Source organism: Ceratotherium simum, chromosome 23 (assembly GCF_057802395.1).
Source record: "Ceratotherium simum simum isolate JZ-2026a chromosome 23, ASM5780239v1, whole genome shotgun sequence".
Lineage (NCBI taxonomy): Eukaryota > Metazoa > Chordata > Mammalia > Perissodactyla > Rhinocerotidae > Ceratotherium > Ceratotherium simum.
Genome location: NC_141922.1, coordinates 8,167,386 through 8,179,664, shown reverse-complemented (window position 1 = coordinate 8,179,664; position 12,279 = coordinate 8,167,386). Strand labels below are relative to the sequence as shown.

The window sequence follows — 12,279 nt, the reverse complement described above, 5'->3', positions numbered from 1 at the left end:
TCTTTTTATGCCATGGTACCTTTGTTTGGTGAATGACTGTGTATATTGAAGGGGAAATTAAGGTGCCAGTACACTGGAAGCATTTTTTTTTTCTTAAAAAGAATTTGACAAAATTTTTATAATATTTCTGAGTAGTGCTCAAAATTTTTTAGTTATCTGGATTTGATTCTCCAGAATCATATTGCATTCACAAATTCTTCTTGAAATCCATTCTGCAATGAGAGATAAATCATCATGTAGATAAATCATCACAAATTAGGCATTGTATTAAGTGAACAATACTAACCCATATTTGCATTGTGTGTTATAGTTTTCAAAGCACTGTAATAAACATTATTCCTTTGGATACTTGGTGAGTTTCACCGAAAATGAAATAATACTCCAAAGCACTTTTTTCTCAATTCAGACCAGGATCCCTTTGCTATAGTAACACCAAGAAACTGGAGGGAGCATGGATTTAGGAATCAGATAAACTGGGATTGGAATCCTGGATCTGGGTTGGCTGTGGGACCTCAGCTAAGTCACTGGGTGACTTAGAACAAGCAGCTGTTTCTTTTCTGTACAATGAAGATGATATATCTGCTTTGCTGCAGTGTTACAAGGATTAAATACCTGGAAGATAGTAAATAAATTCCAGCTACCAATATTATTGTTATATTTTTGTTAATTTTCCATGATGGGGAGAATTAATTCTTCCTTCCTCCCTCCCTATCAACCATTCTTCCTTCCTGGAGGAATTTGGCTGTCATTTCCTTGTGTGTATGTTTTAATCTTATGTGTTGTGTATATATTTAAGGATATTTTGTGTACAAATATTTGTTCTGTCTTTATAAAAATAGTTTACTGTCAGGCATTCTTAATATTTAGAGTATTGACTGTTTCCTGCTCTCTGGATGGTATATTTATGCTTATTTATGATGAGCCTATTCGTCCTATTAGACAGTGATATGCATCTCTATTCTGCTGTGCCATTTATTTCTGTTTATAGAAGATTATTTGCAAGATCATGAGCTGTATGAATCAATCTAGTCTGGGCAGGCTTTAGTATATTCAACTCTGGTTTGAATCTAATAGGTGTTCAGTTAGGTTTGGATTGCTTAAATAAAATAATTCCTTAGTGAAAACATTTGTCATGTTGGAGGTTAAAAAACTTCTTTTCAGACCAGCAGCCACAGTAACATTTTAGTAATTTTTCAAATAGAATTTACAATGGCTGTGAACACTATTTATATATCTTTTAAGATCACTTTAAATCCTCCCACTGGCCTGTTGTATTATTTTGAAATAGGTTTGTGGATGTTGAGCGTGTAGTATCATCACTCATGGCTTCTCCTTTTGTTACAGGTCCAGGCTAAGCCCTGGCCTTTAATGAGTTCGTCAGAGTTAAGGTGCTTGGACAAGGCAGGCTCTGTTGACTGCATCACTATCCACACTACCACTTTGTTGTGCAGGCTGATTTGCTTATTCAGTTATACTTTTCTGACCCTTTTGTGAATTTCTGTTAAATAGCTGTTAAATACCTAATAAGGTGGGCTTTGACATAAGATGTACCTTAATGGGAATCCTGACTTGGCTACTTAGTAACTGTCTAACCTTTGGCAAGCTTTTTAACCATTTGAATCCTCAGGGTCTTAGTCTGTAAAGTGGCGGTGCTAGATCATACATTTCTTAGAATAGAGAGAGACTTTAGGTCAAACACATAGCCCTATACTTGGTGAATCATTGTCAACAAAGTAATAATAATTACTTAAGTAGTACTGGTATAATAAGTGATCTCTGAAGCAATTTTCATTACTTTTTTAGTATTTTGCTGTATAATAGTATATGTGGTAAGCTCAGATGGAAACTGCTATATGTAAGGGAGGTATCGGAAACTCTTTGCAAAGAGTCCTTCAGGTTACAAAGGCACAGGGCTGGGGAGCTGCTTTTTGCCTTACCAAGTCCTCTCTCCTTCTCTACTCTGCTGTGGGCCCAGGAGGCTGATGTGGGTGGTGTGAAGCCTGTATCAGCAGACACTCTTACCCTCTGGCTTCTGGATGGGTCAGTACCTACCCAGTGAAGGTCACCAGCAGAGGACTGGCAGGAGGGAGAAGTGGGATCAGAGTGTTTGTTCTCTTTGGCTTGCTCCATGGTAGGTCCCCACAGGTTGGCTGCTTCTCTCTTTGGAGGAAGTCTACAACCCTGTCACGCTGCCCTGGAGGTAGAAGGAACGTCTCTCTCTCTCTTCCTTTCCTTGCCCCTTCATGCTTCGTGCCTTGGGGCAATAACACCTCTCTTCCTAACTAACCTCCAGTGCTGCACTATTCACACCTTTGTATATCAGCCCTTAATTAACTCTTCAGATTACCCAGTTTGAATGCCATGTTTCCTGCTGGAATCCTGTTCCTTGGATCATTTACCCAGGGAAAGAACAGAGGCTCTAGGATTAGGCAGAGTTGCAGAGTATCAGGGTTTCCAGCTAAAAGTTTCTCATACTAAATGATAAATTCCATATGTGCTCAGCTTAGGATTTCATTGGCTTGTTAATACATTCTTTCATGGACCTGTTTTGTAAGGAGTTTTTTTTTTCCTTTATGGAAGCACTGTGTACTACAGGCTTGGTTGCATTGTTAGTTAGACAAGATATTCTAATGACATGTTGATGGAATGTGTTGGGAAAGTGTCCTGGATTTGTAGTCCTGAGTTTGAGTCTTGGTAATGTTACTTGCTTTTGTCTTACTTTTAGAAATATATTTTCTAACTTTTCTCATGTGCAAAATGTGAATAACACTGAACCTTCCTGGAATATTGTCAGGATCGTGTGAGAGAAAGCAGTGAAAATACTGTATACAAGGTAGAGCTGTGAATGCATATGTATTATTTGTAATGATAAGTCATTCCATCATTTGTTCTTATGGCATGTGTCTGTGGAGCCCTTATCACATGCCAGGTGCTCTGAAAGGAATTTAAAGGCGGTAGCTAACAGTCTGTTGGAGAAGACAAACATTAAGGAGGAAGTTACACCTGTAGTGAGTATCATACTAGAATGCTGTGGTTTTTTGGTTAACCAGTCTGGGAGTTCAAAGACAGCCTTTCTAGGAGATGGAATTTAGGTGGAGACACTGAAGAGAAGGTTATTGCTGGCAAAAAGTCCAGAGAAGTATTCCAATCTTGGAGAACAAGTTCAGAAGCCTAAGGCATGATGAGCGTGGTGCTTTAGAACCTGTGGACAAAGATGGTCAGTTACGGGATAGAAGATAGAGGAAGGGGAGGGGGCGCCAACTGTGTCGCTGTGTGTTTAGTTGGATATTCAGTAGGCTTGATGCTGTCTCTAAATATGAAGGGTTTGCCTCTTTGGTGGCTTCCTATCCATCTTCTGTCCACTTTAAATATAAATATACTTTCTAGTTCAACATTCATTTGTTTGTTTTATTATCCAGCTGTGTTTTAATCTGCTTTCTCTCTCTCCATATTTCCTCTATTTCCTTTTCTACTCAGCTGCCAGATTACCTCTCCTTCAGAATGTCTCTCATCAGGTTATTCCTCAGCCAACAACTTTTAGTATCTCCCTGAGGTTACTGAACTGTTAGTATCTCAGTTTTGACCTTAAGAACCTGGCCTGCCTTTTCATGCTTTGTCCTCATTTCTTCTCTTTGTTGGCCACAGAGATCTACCTCTCTTCTCACTGTGAACTTCTCACTTCTCACTGTGCCCCATCTTTCTGCAAGAACCCAGGACTTGGGTCAGGAAATTGAGTTCATGTCTAAGCTTGCTCACTAACTGATTCTATGATTATAGGATTTTGTCATCATTATTTGTCTGATTTGTTCCATTTTGTACTGTTAAAAGAGAAAAGGAAAAAAAATAGGTTATGATATCTTGGTAAAACTCCATATATCAACTGTGCAGTCTAATCAGATGAGTGAATGTGAACTTGTGTCACACGGGGTTACTTTACGTCATTGAATTCATCATTTCTTTGCTGGCAGTCTCCATTCCTTATCCTTTAAGAATTTAACACATATTTGATAGCTTTTTGAATAATTGTACAGATTCCAAAGCTGTTAGTTAGTCCCTTTTCTGCAGCACTGTGCACGTTGTATTACATTTATCCATTTCCATCCCTCAGATTCTCTGTTCTATTCCCAGCACCTAGTACAATTTCTTCAATGTATCAGGACTCAGTTAACTCCAGAAATGGAGCTGCTGGGACCAAGGAAACATCAATTTAGATGTGTCTGATTCTGTGAGCGAATTTAAGCAGTTTTAATGAAAATTTACACTACTAAAATTTTTTATATTGGAAATTTAACTGATTTAAATTCAAAGATTATTTGACTGTTTATTTTTAGAGGATTAGTGGATTTTAATATATTTGGTAGGTTAAAAAGGTAAGTGTTTAGGAAGCTCTGTATTGGACCAAGGCAAAAACAAAAAAGAAATGAGCAAAAGCCAAAAAAGACATAACTGACATTCGATTTCTGGGCTGACAGAAATGTAGTGTCCATGGTTTAAAAACATGGCATTTTAATCCCCTACGTTATCTAAAACCTAATCACATGGTTGCTTATCATTTCTGAGCTGGGAGATGCCATTGGTACATTAAACTGTATGGTAACAAATGTAATCTGCGGATTAGTGAAAGTCAAATCCCCTATGCATTCGACCTTGAAAATCTGCTTGAATTTTCCCTGTGGTTGGCCTTCATTTGCTACAATTAACTAAAAGGTTATATCCTGCTTGGTGGATGTGAAGTACCTTCCCTTCCCCACGGAAGAGTAGAGGGGTGGTCGCATGAGTTTTGGAATATGAAACTCCCAATTAGGGACAGGCGTAAATACTGGAAAGTTGTTTCAAGATTTCATAGATCATCTTGTACAATTCCCCTGTTTTTTGCATTGTATTTTATTGGACTTCATGAAAACATCAAACTACTTAGGATCCTCAATCAAGTAGAAAATACAAAATTATTGATTGAACAGCACGTAAAGAAATAAAAGTTTTGACCAGTTTTGAATTTAATGTTGGGGGGCACAAGGGCCAGAGAAAAGTACAATAGCCATGATTTAAACCAGATCTGTTTGATTCCAGAGTCTGGGATTGGGGCTCTTTCCATTACTGTGCTGTGTGTTAAATTTAGTACGTGTAAAACTACATGCTTTTAACATGGCATCAGGCTTTAAACATTTTTTAGATAAATCTTAAACAGGGAAATATTATATTTCAACATAATTCAAAGCTTACTTATGGTAACAACAAGGTATTTTAGCGACATACGATTTGCAAAGTTGACTCTTTTCTAGAGAGGAAATTAGATATTTCATATATGTTTTCTTTTAATTTTTATTTTCCTGTTTAAAATCATACACATATCTCAAATTTTAATTTAATATGTGGTAAAATACATTATTTTTCTCTACATTTTAGCCTTTATGACTTGACATGTTACTTCAAATGTTAAACAAATGTCACTGATGCAAGGAATAACGTTTGAATTCTGATTATAAAATTAAATATTAAATAGTGCATATAAGTTCTCAAAATTGTAAAAATGCTTTGTTATTTGAAAAGAAAATAGAGAGTTAAATCTATTTTGACAAACGTATGTACATGGAATTTTTTCTAGGAAGTTTCAGTGTACCTAATTTTTTTCAGTCTTCTAACTATGCTAAAGGTATTTCCAATTATAGCATAAATGGATAAATAAAAATGTGGAATTTATTTTCTTCTACTAATGAAAGCTGAAGTCCTGAATTGTTATACTCCATGGTGCAAATGACCTGTGACTTGCTCTTTACTGAGGAAAACAAAACTAACTTAGCTCATTTATGCTATTAGTTCTACAATTGTCAAACCCTTTGTGTGTTGTGTGTGTGCGTGTGTGCATTCACATGTGCTTATTTATTCATGGAAAATTTATGAAAGAGTATATCAAATTGTTGATTATTACCACCTGTGGAGTATGAGTGTAGGTGAAACCTTTTAATTTTATATCCTGTTATACTGTTTAAAACTTACCATGTATACTTTTTATTTTTATAGAAAAGAATCAAAATTAAAAGTACTTTTGAAAGGTTTTCTCAACAACAATAGCAAGAATGATCTGAATAAATCTTTACATTTCACATCCTTCTATTTCAGTGTATATTGTTCCTATGCAGATTCTATTTAGAATCAGTTTTACAGGATCAAAATATAGGATAATACAAGAAAGCAGACAAAATAATCAGTTAGTTTATTTGGAGATTTAGTATTTATCTTTATTCTTAGACGCTTTGGTCAGAAGCTGCAGAGCTAATTTGCTGTTCCTTTCTCTCAGCCATCCTTTTTTATCTTCAGGTCGTTTTCTCCTTTCCTTCATCTCTCCCCCCATCACTCTTAATCTCTATCGTGTAGTGTTTTCTGACACCAACCAACTCTCCAACACCAGCTGGGTGTCCAACAGTTCAATTCAATTTAATTCTGTCACTAACTCCTGGAGTTAGGGCAGACCCCACAGAATAAGAGCTCAGTCCCACAAGGCTGCCACTGCTTCAGATGTCATCTGCAAATGGGGTGCCCAGACTGCCCTGTTTCTGCTTGGCCAACTGCAAATTTGGGTGTTCCACGACCCAGCCTCAGGTTCAGTAATTTGCTAGAATGACTAACAGAGCTCAAGAAAGCACTTTATTTACTGTTATGGTTTATTATAAAGGATACAAGTCAGGAACATCCAGATAGAAGAGACGCGTAGGGCAAGGTGCGGGGCGAGGGATGTGGAGCTTCCGTACCTTCTCTAGGCACACCGCTTGGATCTGTTCACCAGCCCAGAAGCTCTCCAAACACTGTTGTTTTGGGGTATTTGTGGAGTTTTCATTATGTGGGCACGATTGATTAAATCACTAGCCGTTGATGATTGGGCTCCATCTCTGGTTCCTCTCCTCTCCCCAGAGGTGGGTGGAAGTGGGAGTTGCTGAAAGTTCCAACCCTCTAATCACGTGGTTGGTTTTCCTGGCAACCAGCTCCCATCCTCCAAGAGTCACCTCATTAATATAAACTCAGGTATGGTTGAGAGGGGCTTGTTATGCATAACAAAAGGCACTCTCCTCACTCAGGAAATTCCAAGAGTTTTAGGAGCTCTGTGCCAGGAACTGGGGACAAAGACACAAATATATATTTTTTACTACACCCCACCTATATACTGACTTTCTACCATGCACTGTTAAAGAAAAAATTCTTCTGACACTTGTTAAAGTGGTAAGGAAGACTTCATTCAGGACTATCACGATAGGTGTCAAGACTGTGTTGCTGTAGAGGAGAGAGATCAGGCTCAACTCTGAGTACAGCAAAGACAGTTAGGGGTTTAGAGCTAATAAGCAGAATGAAGGGGCCAATGGTTGGAGAATTACTAAGAGCAGACACCAGGTTCTTCTGTGATGACTGAAGCCCCAGGCCTGAAGCTTCTAGCTTTAAACACATCCTCTGTTTATCCAAGGATGCCATGAAAATCTTATTTTCTGTCAGAGATGACATAAGAAACAGTGGAAGAGACTGCAGTGGCACACTGTCTTTAGAGTGAGACAAACCTGTGGGTAAATCCTACCTTTGCCATTTGTTAGTAAAGTAACCTTTCTGAACTTTTCGTCTGTTGTGAGGATTGAATTATCTCATGAACGTGAAACACGTTAAATTCTTAAATATTCCTGGCTCAACAAGCAAAATGAATAAACGTGTATCCCTTTGTACAACTAATGCCGTCTTTGGTACCTTCTCCATGCTTTGGTACCCTTCTTTGACCCTGGGTATCTGGTGGTCAGTCTGTGGAGGGAACGGTCCATGTATGCATTCATTCAGCAGTCATTCCAGCACATACTCATGTACTTCTTCTGCAGCCAAATGCTATAGGCAGTAATGTGAGGAAAGAGTAAACTAAGATTTTCCAAGATCTGGAACTTGCACACAGGAGGTGCTTAGTAGTAGATGTTTGTTGAATGAAGAAACAGATTTTACCTAAGAGAAATTTATGTTCTGGTGGGAGAGTTTCTTAGTCCATTTGGGCTGCTATAACAGAATACCATAGAATGTGAGTGGCTTATAAACAACAGAAATTTATTTCTCAGGGTTCTGGAGGCTGGGAAGTCCAAGATCAACATGCCTGTAGAGTTGGAGTCAAGTGAGGGCCCACTTCCTGGCTCATGGACAGTGGTCTTCTTGCTATGTCCTCACATGGCAGAAGGGGTGAAAGAGCTCTCTGGGGTCTCTTTTATAACAGCAGTAATCTCATTTATGAGCACTCCAACTTCATGATCCTGTCATCTCCCTAAAGCCTTGCTCCTAATACCATCAGATTGGGGGTTAGGATTTCAACATATGAATGGGGGAGGCACAAACATTGTCTATAGTAGAGGTACCAAATTTTTTTTTTGTCTGAGAGTTATAGTACAGTTGTACATAAAGTGCATTGAGAATATCAAGGTGAGATTATTTGATTCTCCCACTGCTGCTGCCCCATTGAGGAAAGGGATAGTCGCCTATAAAGAGTGGTATTTAATGTGGTTGAATCTTGAAGGAAATATATGAAATTGAAGTCATCAAAATAACGTTACCAGTAGAGAAAAGAGCGTTATCAAAGACATGAGCATGGAGTTGATCTGTGTCGCTTGTGAGGAGGGAAGATGTGGTTGGGGATGTCCACTGACAGAAGGTTGTCGAGGGCTTTAATGCCATCTTAAGGAATCAATTCTTGGTGGTATAAGCCTTGGAGAGCCAGGCAGGATTGATAAATAGGGATGTAACACTGAACTGAGAATACTTGCTGACTTTTCTTTGCTATTTGATCAGCCTTTCTTTAGGATTCCAGAAGGCCCCAAGGAACTTATTGTTATGCATGTATTTGTTGGTGAGCTCATCCATTGCTCTCCTCCATTAACATGGGCAATTGAGATTTGACTTTGTAGAGTCATGGTCTATGCATTTTTTCCACTGTACTGGTGAAGAATCATTGATAAAATGGGAAATATATCATTCTGGAAAAATTTATAACAATCTAATGGTCCATATTTCTGTGTTTGATTTCATGCCACAGTAGAGATAACAAGAACTCCCAATCTTTGGAGTTCTAAGTTATACACTTCATGGTTATCTTTTTTCCTTCACAGAAATAGAAAAGTTTCAAAAAGGAGAAGGCAAGGATGAAGAAAAGTACATTGATGTGGTGATTAATAAGAACATGAAGCTGGGACAGAAAGTGTTAATTCCTGTAAAACAGTTCCCTAAGGTAAGACAGTGAGGTCCGCACTGCAGGTGTGTTAAACTTATTGGCAGGGGAGCAGATGTTTAATTTATATTCTGTGTAATATTTTCCTGAGGTGTTTTCCCTTAGCACAGGTGCCCCCCCATACATACTTTTAAAGTTAATTAAAAACCTATTTAGTGCTTCCATTTTTTTCTGTTTGACTTTAGTGTGAGTTATGGGACTCTAAAAAATTATGCTTCTGAGTTATACTAGTGATGTAACTTTGGACAACCTATTTAATTTCTTTCTACTTTAATTTCTTCTTTTGTAAGATGAGGTTGGATTGTTAAGAATTAAATAGAATTATCCATGTTAAATGCTTAGCACTGGGCTTAGCGCATAAATGTTCAAAATATTATCTATTCTAGAAAAAAGTTCTGTTTTTCATTCATTGCAGGTATTATTTTATGTCATTGAGCACAATTAAAATATGCGCTTTAAAGTCTCTATCTAATTCTACAATCTTGGTCATCTTAGATTTGGCCTGAATTGATACTCTTTTTACCCTGTTTTTCAATTTTTCTTTCTTTTGAGTGTCCATGTACGTGATTCATGCATACTGTTGTCTATATACCAGTAGTTCATTTCTTTTGATTGCTGAATTATTATTATTATTATCTAGGTTCATTACCTAGATATGCCTCAATTTATCTTTCCATTTGCTTGAATGGTTTTCAGTTTTGGGTAAATTAAATTAAATTGCTGTGAACATTTTTGTAAAGTCTTTTTGTGACCATATGTTTTCATTTCTTTTGAGTAAATACCTAGGATTTAAATTGCTATGTATTTAGTTTTGTGAGAAATTGTCTTACATTTTTCCCAGAGCGTTTGTACCTTGTGACATTTCCAGGAACAATGCAAGCAAATTGTGGCTGCTCCATATCTTCAAAAGTATTTGATATTGTCAATCTCTTTAATTTTAGTTATTCTTATAGTGTATTGGTATTTTCTTGTGCTGTTAATTTGCATTTCCCTGATGATTTTGTATACTTTTCAGGTACTTATTGGCCATTCATATATCTTTGATTTTGAAGTGTCTTTTTAGATCTTTTGCTTATTTCTAAATGGCCTGTATGTCTTTTTATCATTGAGTTGTAGGAGCTTTTTTGTATATCCGAGACACAAATCTTTTGTTAGATAAATGTTTTATAAATATTTGGCTCAGTCTATCGCTTGCCTGTTATTTTCTTAATAGAGTCTTGTGATAAGCAGAAATTTTTCATTTTGATGACCTCTAATGTGTCACGTTTTTCTTTTATGATTATCTTCTGTCCACTATCTTTGCCAACCTGAACGAAATGTTAGAGTCTTTACATTTTATAAAGGTAGTCTCCTCTGTTTCCTCTAAAAGCTTTATCATTATAGCTTTTACTTTTAGATCTATGATACATCTCAAATTACTTTTTAATTAATTTTTGTGTATGGTGTGAGATAGAGGGTCAAAATTCATTTTTTCCCCATTCGAGTATCCAGTTTTTCCAGTACCGTTTGTTGAAAGATGTTTTCCTCCCACTGATTGTATTGACACTTTTAATGAAAATTAGATGACTATGTATGTGAGGGTCTGTTTCTGCAGTTTCAGTTTTATTTCATTTATCTATTTATGGATCTTTATGCTGGTCCCATACTGTCTTCAGTACTGTAGCTTTTTATAGTAAGACATGAAGTTAAGTAATGTAGTCCCTTCAACTTTGTCCTTCTTTTTCATGATTGCTTGGATATCGATCCTTTACAATTCCATATAAATTTAAGAATTATTTTATTGATTTTCACAAAACATTCTGCTGGGATTATGATTGCAGTTGCATTGAGTCTCTTGATCAATTTAGGGTGATTTGACATCTTAACAATATTGAAAGAGTCTTTCCTGCCTTGAGCGTGATATATCTTTCCATTTATTTAGATTTTCAGTTTCTATCAGCAGTGTTTTATACTTTTCAGGGTAAAAGTTGTCTTCTGTTAAACATTCCTAAGTATTTTTTGTTTTTTGACACTATTGTAAAATGAATATTTAAAAACTGTATTTTCCAATTTTTTGCTTCCAATATAAAGTTTTGTATATAGACCTTGTATTCTGCTACCTTGCTTAAATTCACTTGTTCTAGAAAATCATTTTATAGATTTATTAACATATGCTATATACATATTTATCATATGCATAAACGGTTTATGTCTTCCTTTCCAGTTTTTATTCTTTTTATTTATTTAGCTTGCATTATTTTATTGGTTAGGGTTTCTGGTATAATGCTTGAATACAAGTGGTAAGATTAGGCATTCTTCCCTTCTTCCCAATCAAGGTGGAAAGCATTCTATGTTTTATCATTAAGAACATAACAGTCATAGGGTTTTTTTTGTTAATGCCCTTTATTTGGTAGAGGAAGTTCCATTCTGTTCCAGTTTTACTCAGAGATTTGATCCTGACTGGGTGATGAATTTTGTTGAATGCCTTTTCTGCATCTATTAAAATGAACATCGGGATCGGGTGTTACTCCTCTATACTGTTAATATAGTGAATATTATAGATTGATTGATTTAAATTAAACCAACTTTGCATTCCTGAGGCAAATCATACTTGGTAATGATGTATTATCTTTTTTATGTGTTGTTGGATTCAAATGCATCTATCTTCATGATACTGCCCTATAATTTTTTTATATATATATATATATATAATATCTTTGTCAGATTTTGGTATTAGTGTTTCGTAGAGTGAGTGGAGAAGTGTTCCTTTCCCTTCTTTTTAAAGAATGTATGTTAGTTTGGTGCTACTTCGTTCTCAGTATTTGATAGAATTCACTCGTGAAGCCATGTGGGCCTGGAGTTTGGTGATGAGTTTAATGTCTTTAACTGACAGGGCACTAATCAGATTCTCCACTTTATCTTTTGTGAATTTTTGTTTGTTTTTCAAGGAGTTTGTCCATTTCATCTTTTTCTGACCCTTTCTCTCCCCACCTTTTGAGACTTCATTTATACACATGTTCAGTCTTTTGATATCTTCAAAAAGGTTCCTGTGGCTCTTTTCACTT

At 36.4% G+C, this 12,279-nt stretch overlaps 1 protein-coding gene across 2 annotated transcripts in view; it reads left to right on the top strand.

The window, feature by feature from the left end:
• The window catches only part of KHDRBS3 (KH RNA binding domain containing, signal transduction associated 3), a 184,136-nt gene that overhangs the window by 52,583 nt on the left and 119,274 nt on the right, over window positions 1-12,279 (top strand). For both annotated transcript variants that reach the window (XM_087447417.1, XM_087447416.1), the window contains exon 2: window positions 9,117-9,235. In XM_087447417.1, coding sequence (XP_087303543.1) covers window positions 9,117-9,235 — 119 coding nt within the window. The remainder of the gene's footprint in view (window positions 1-9,116; window positions 9,236-12,279) is intronic.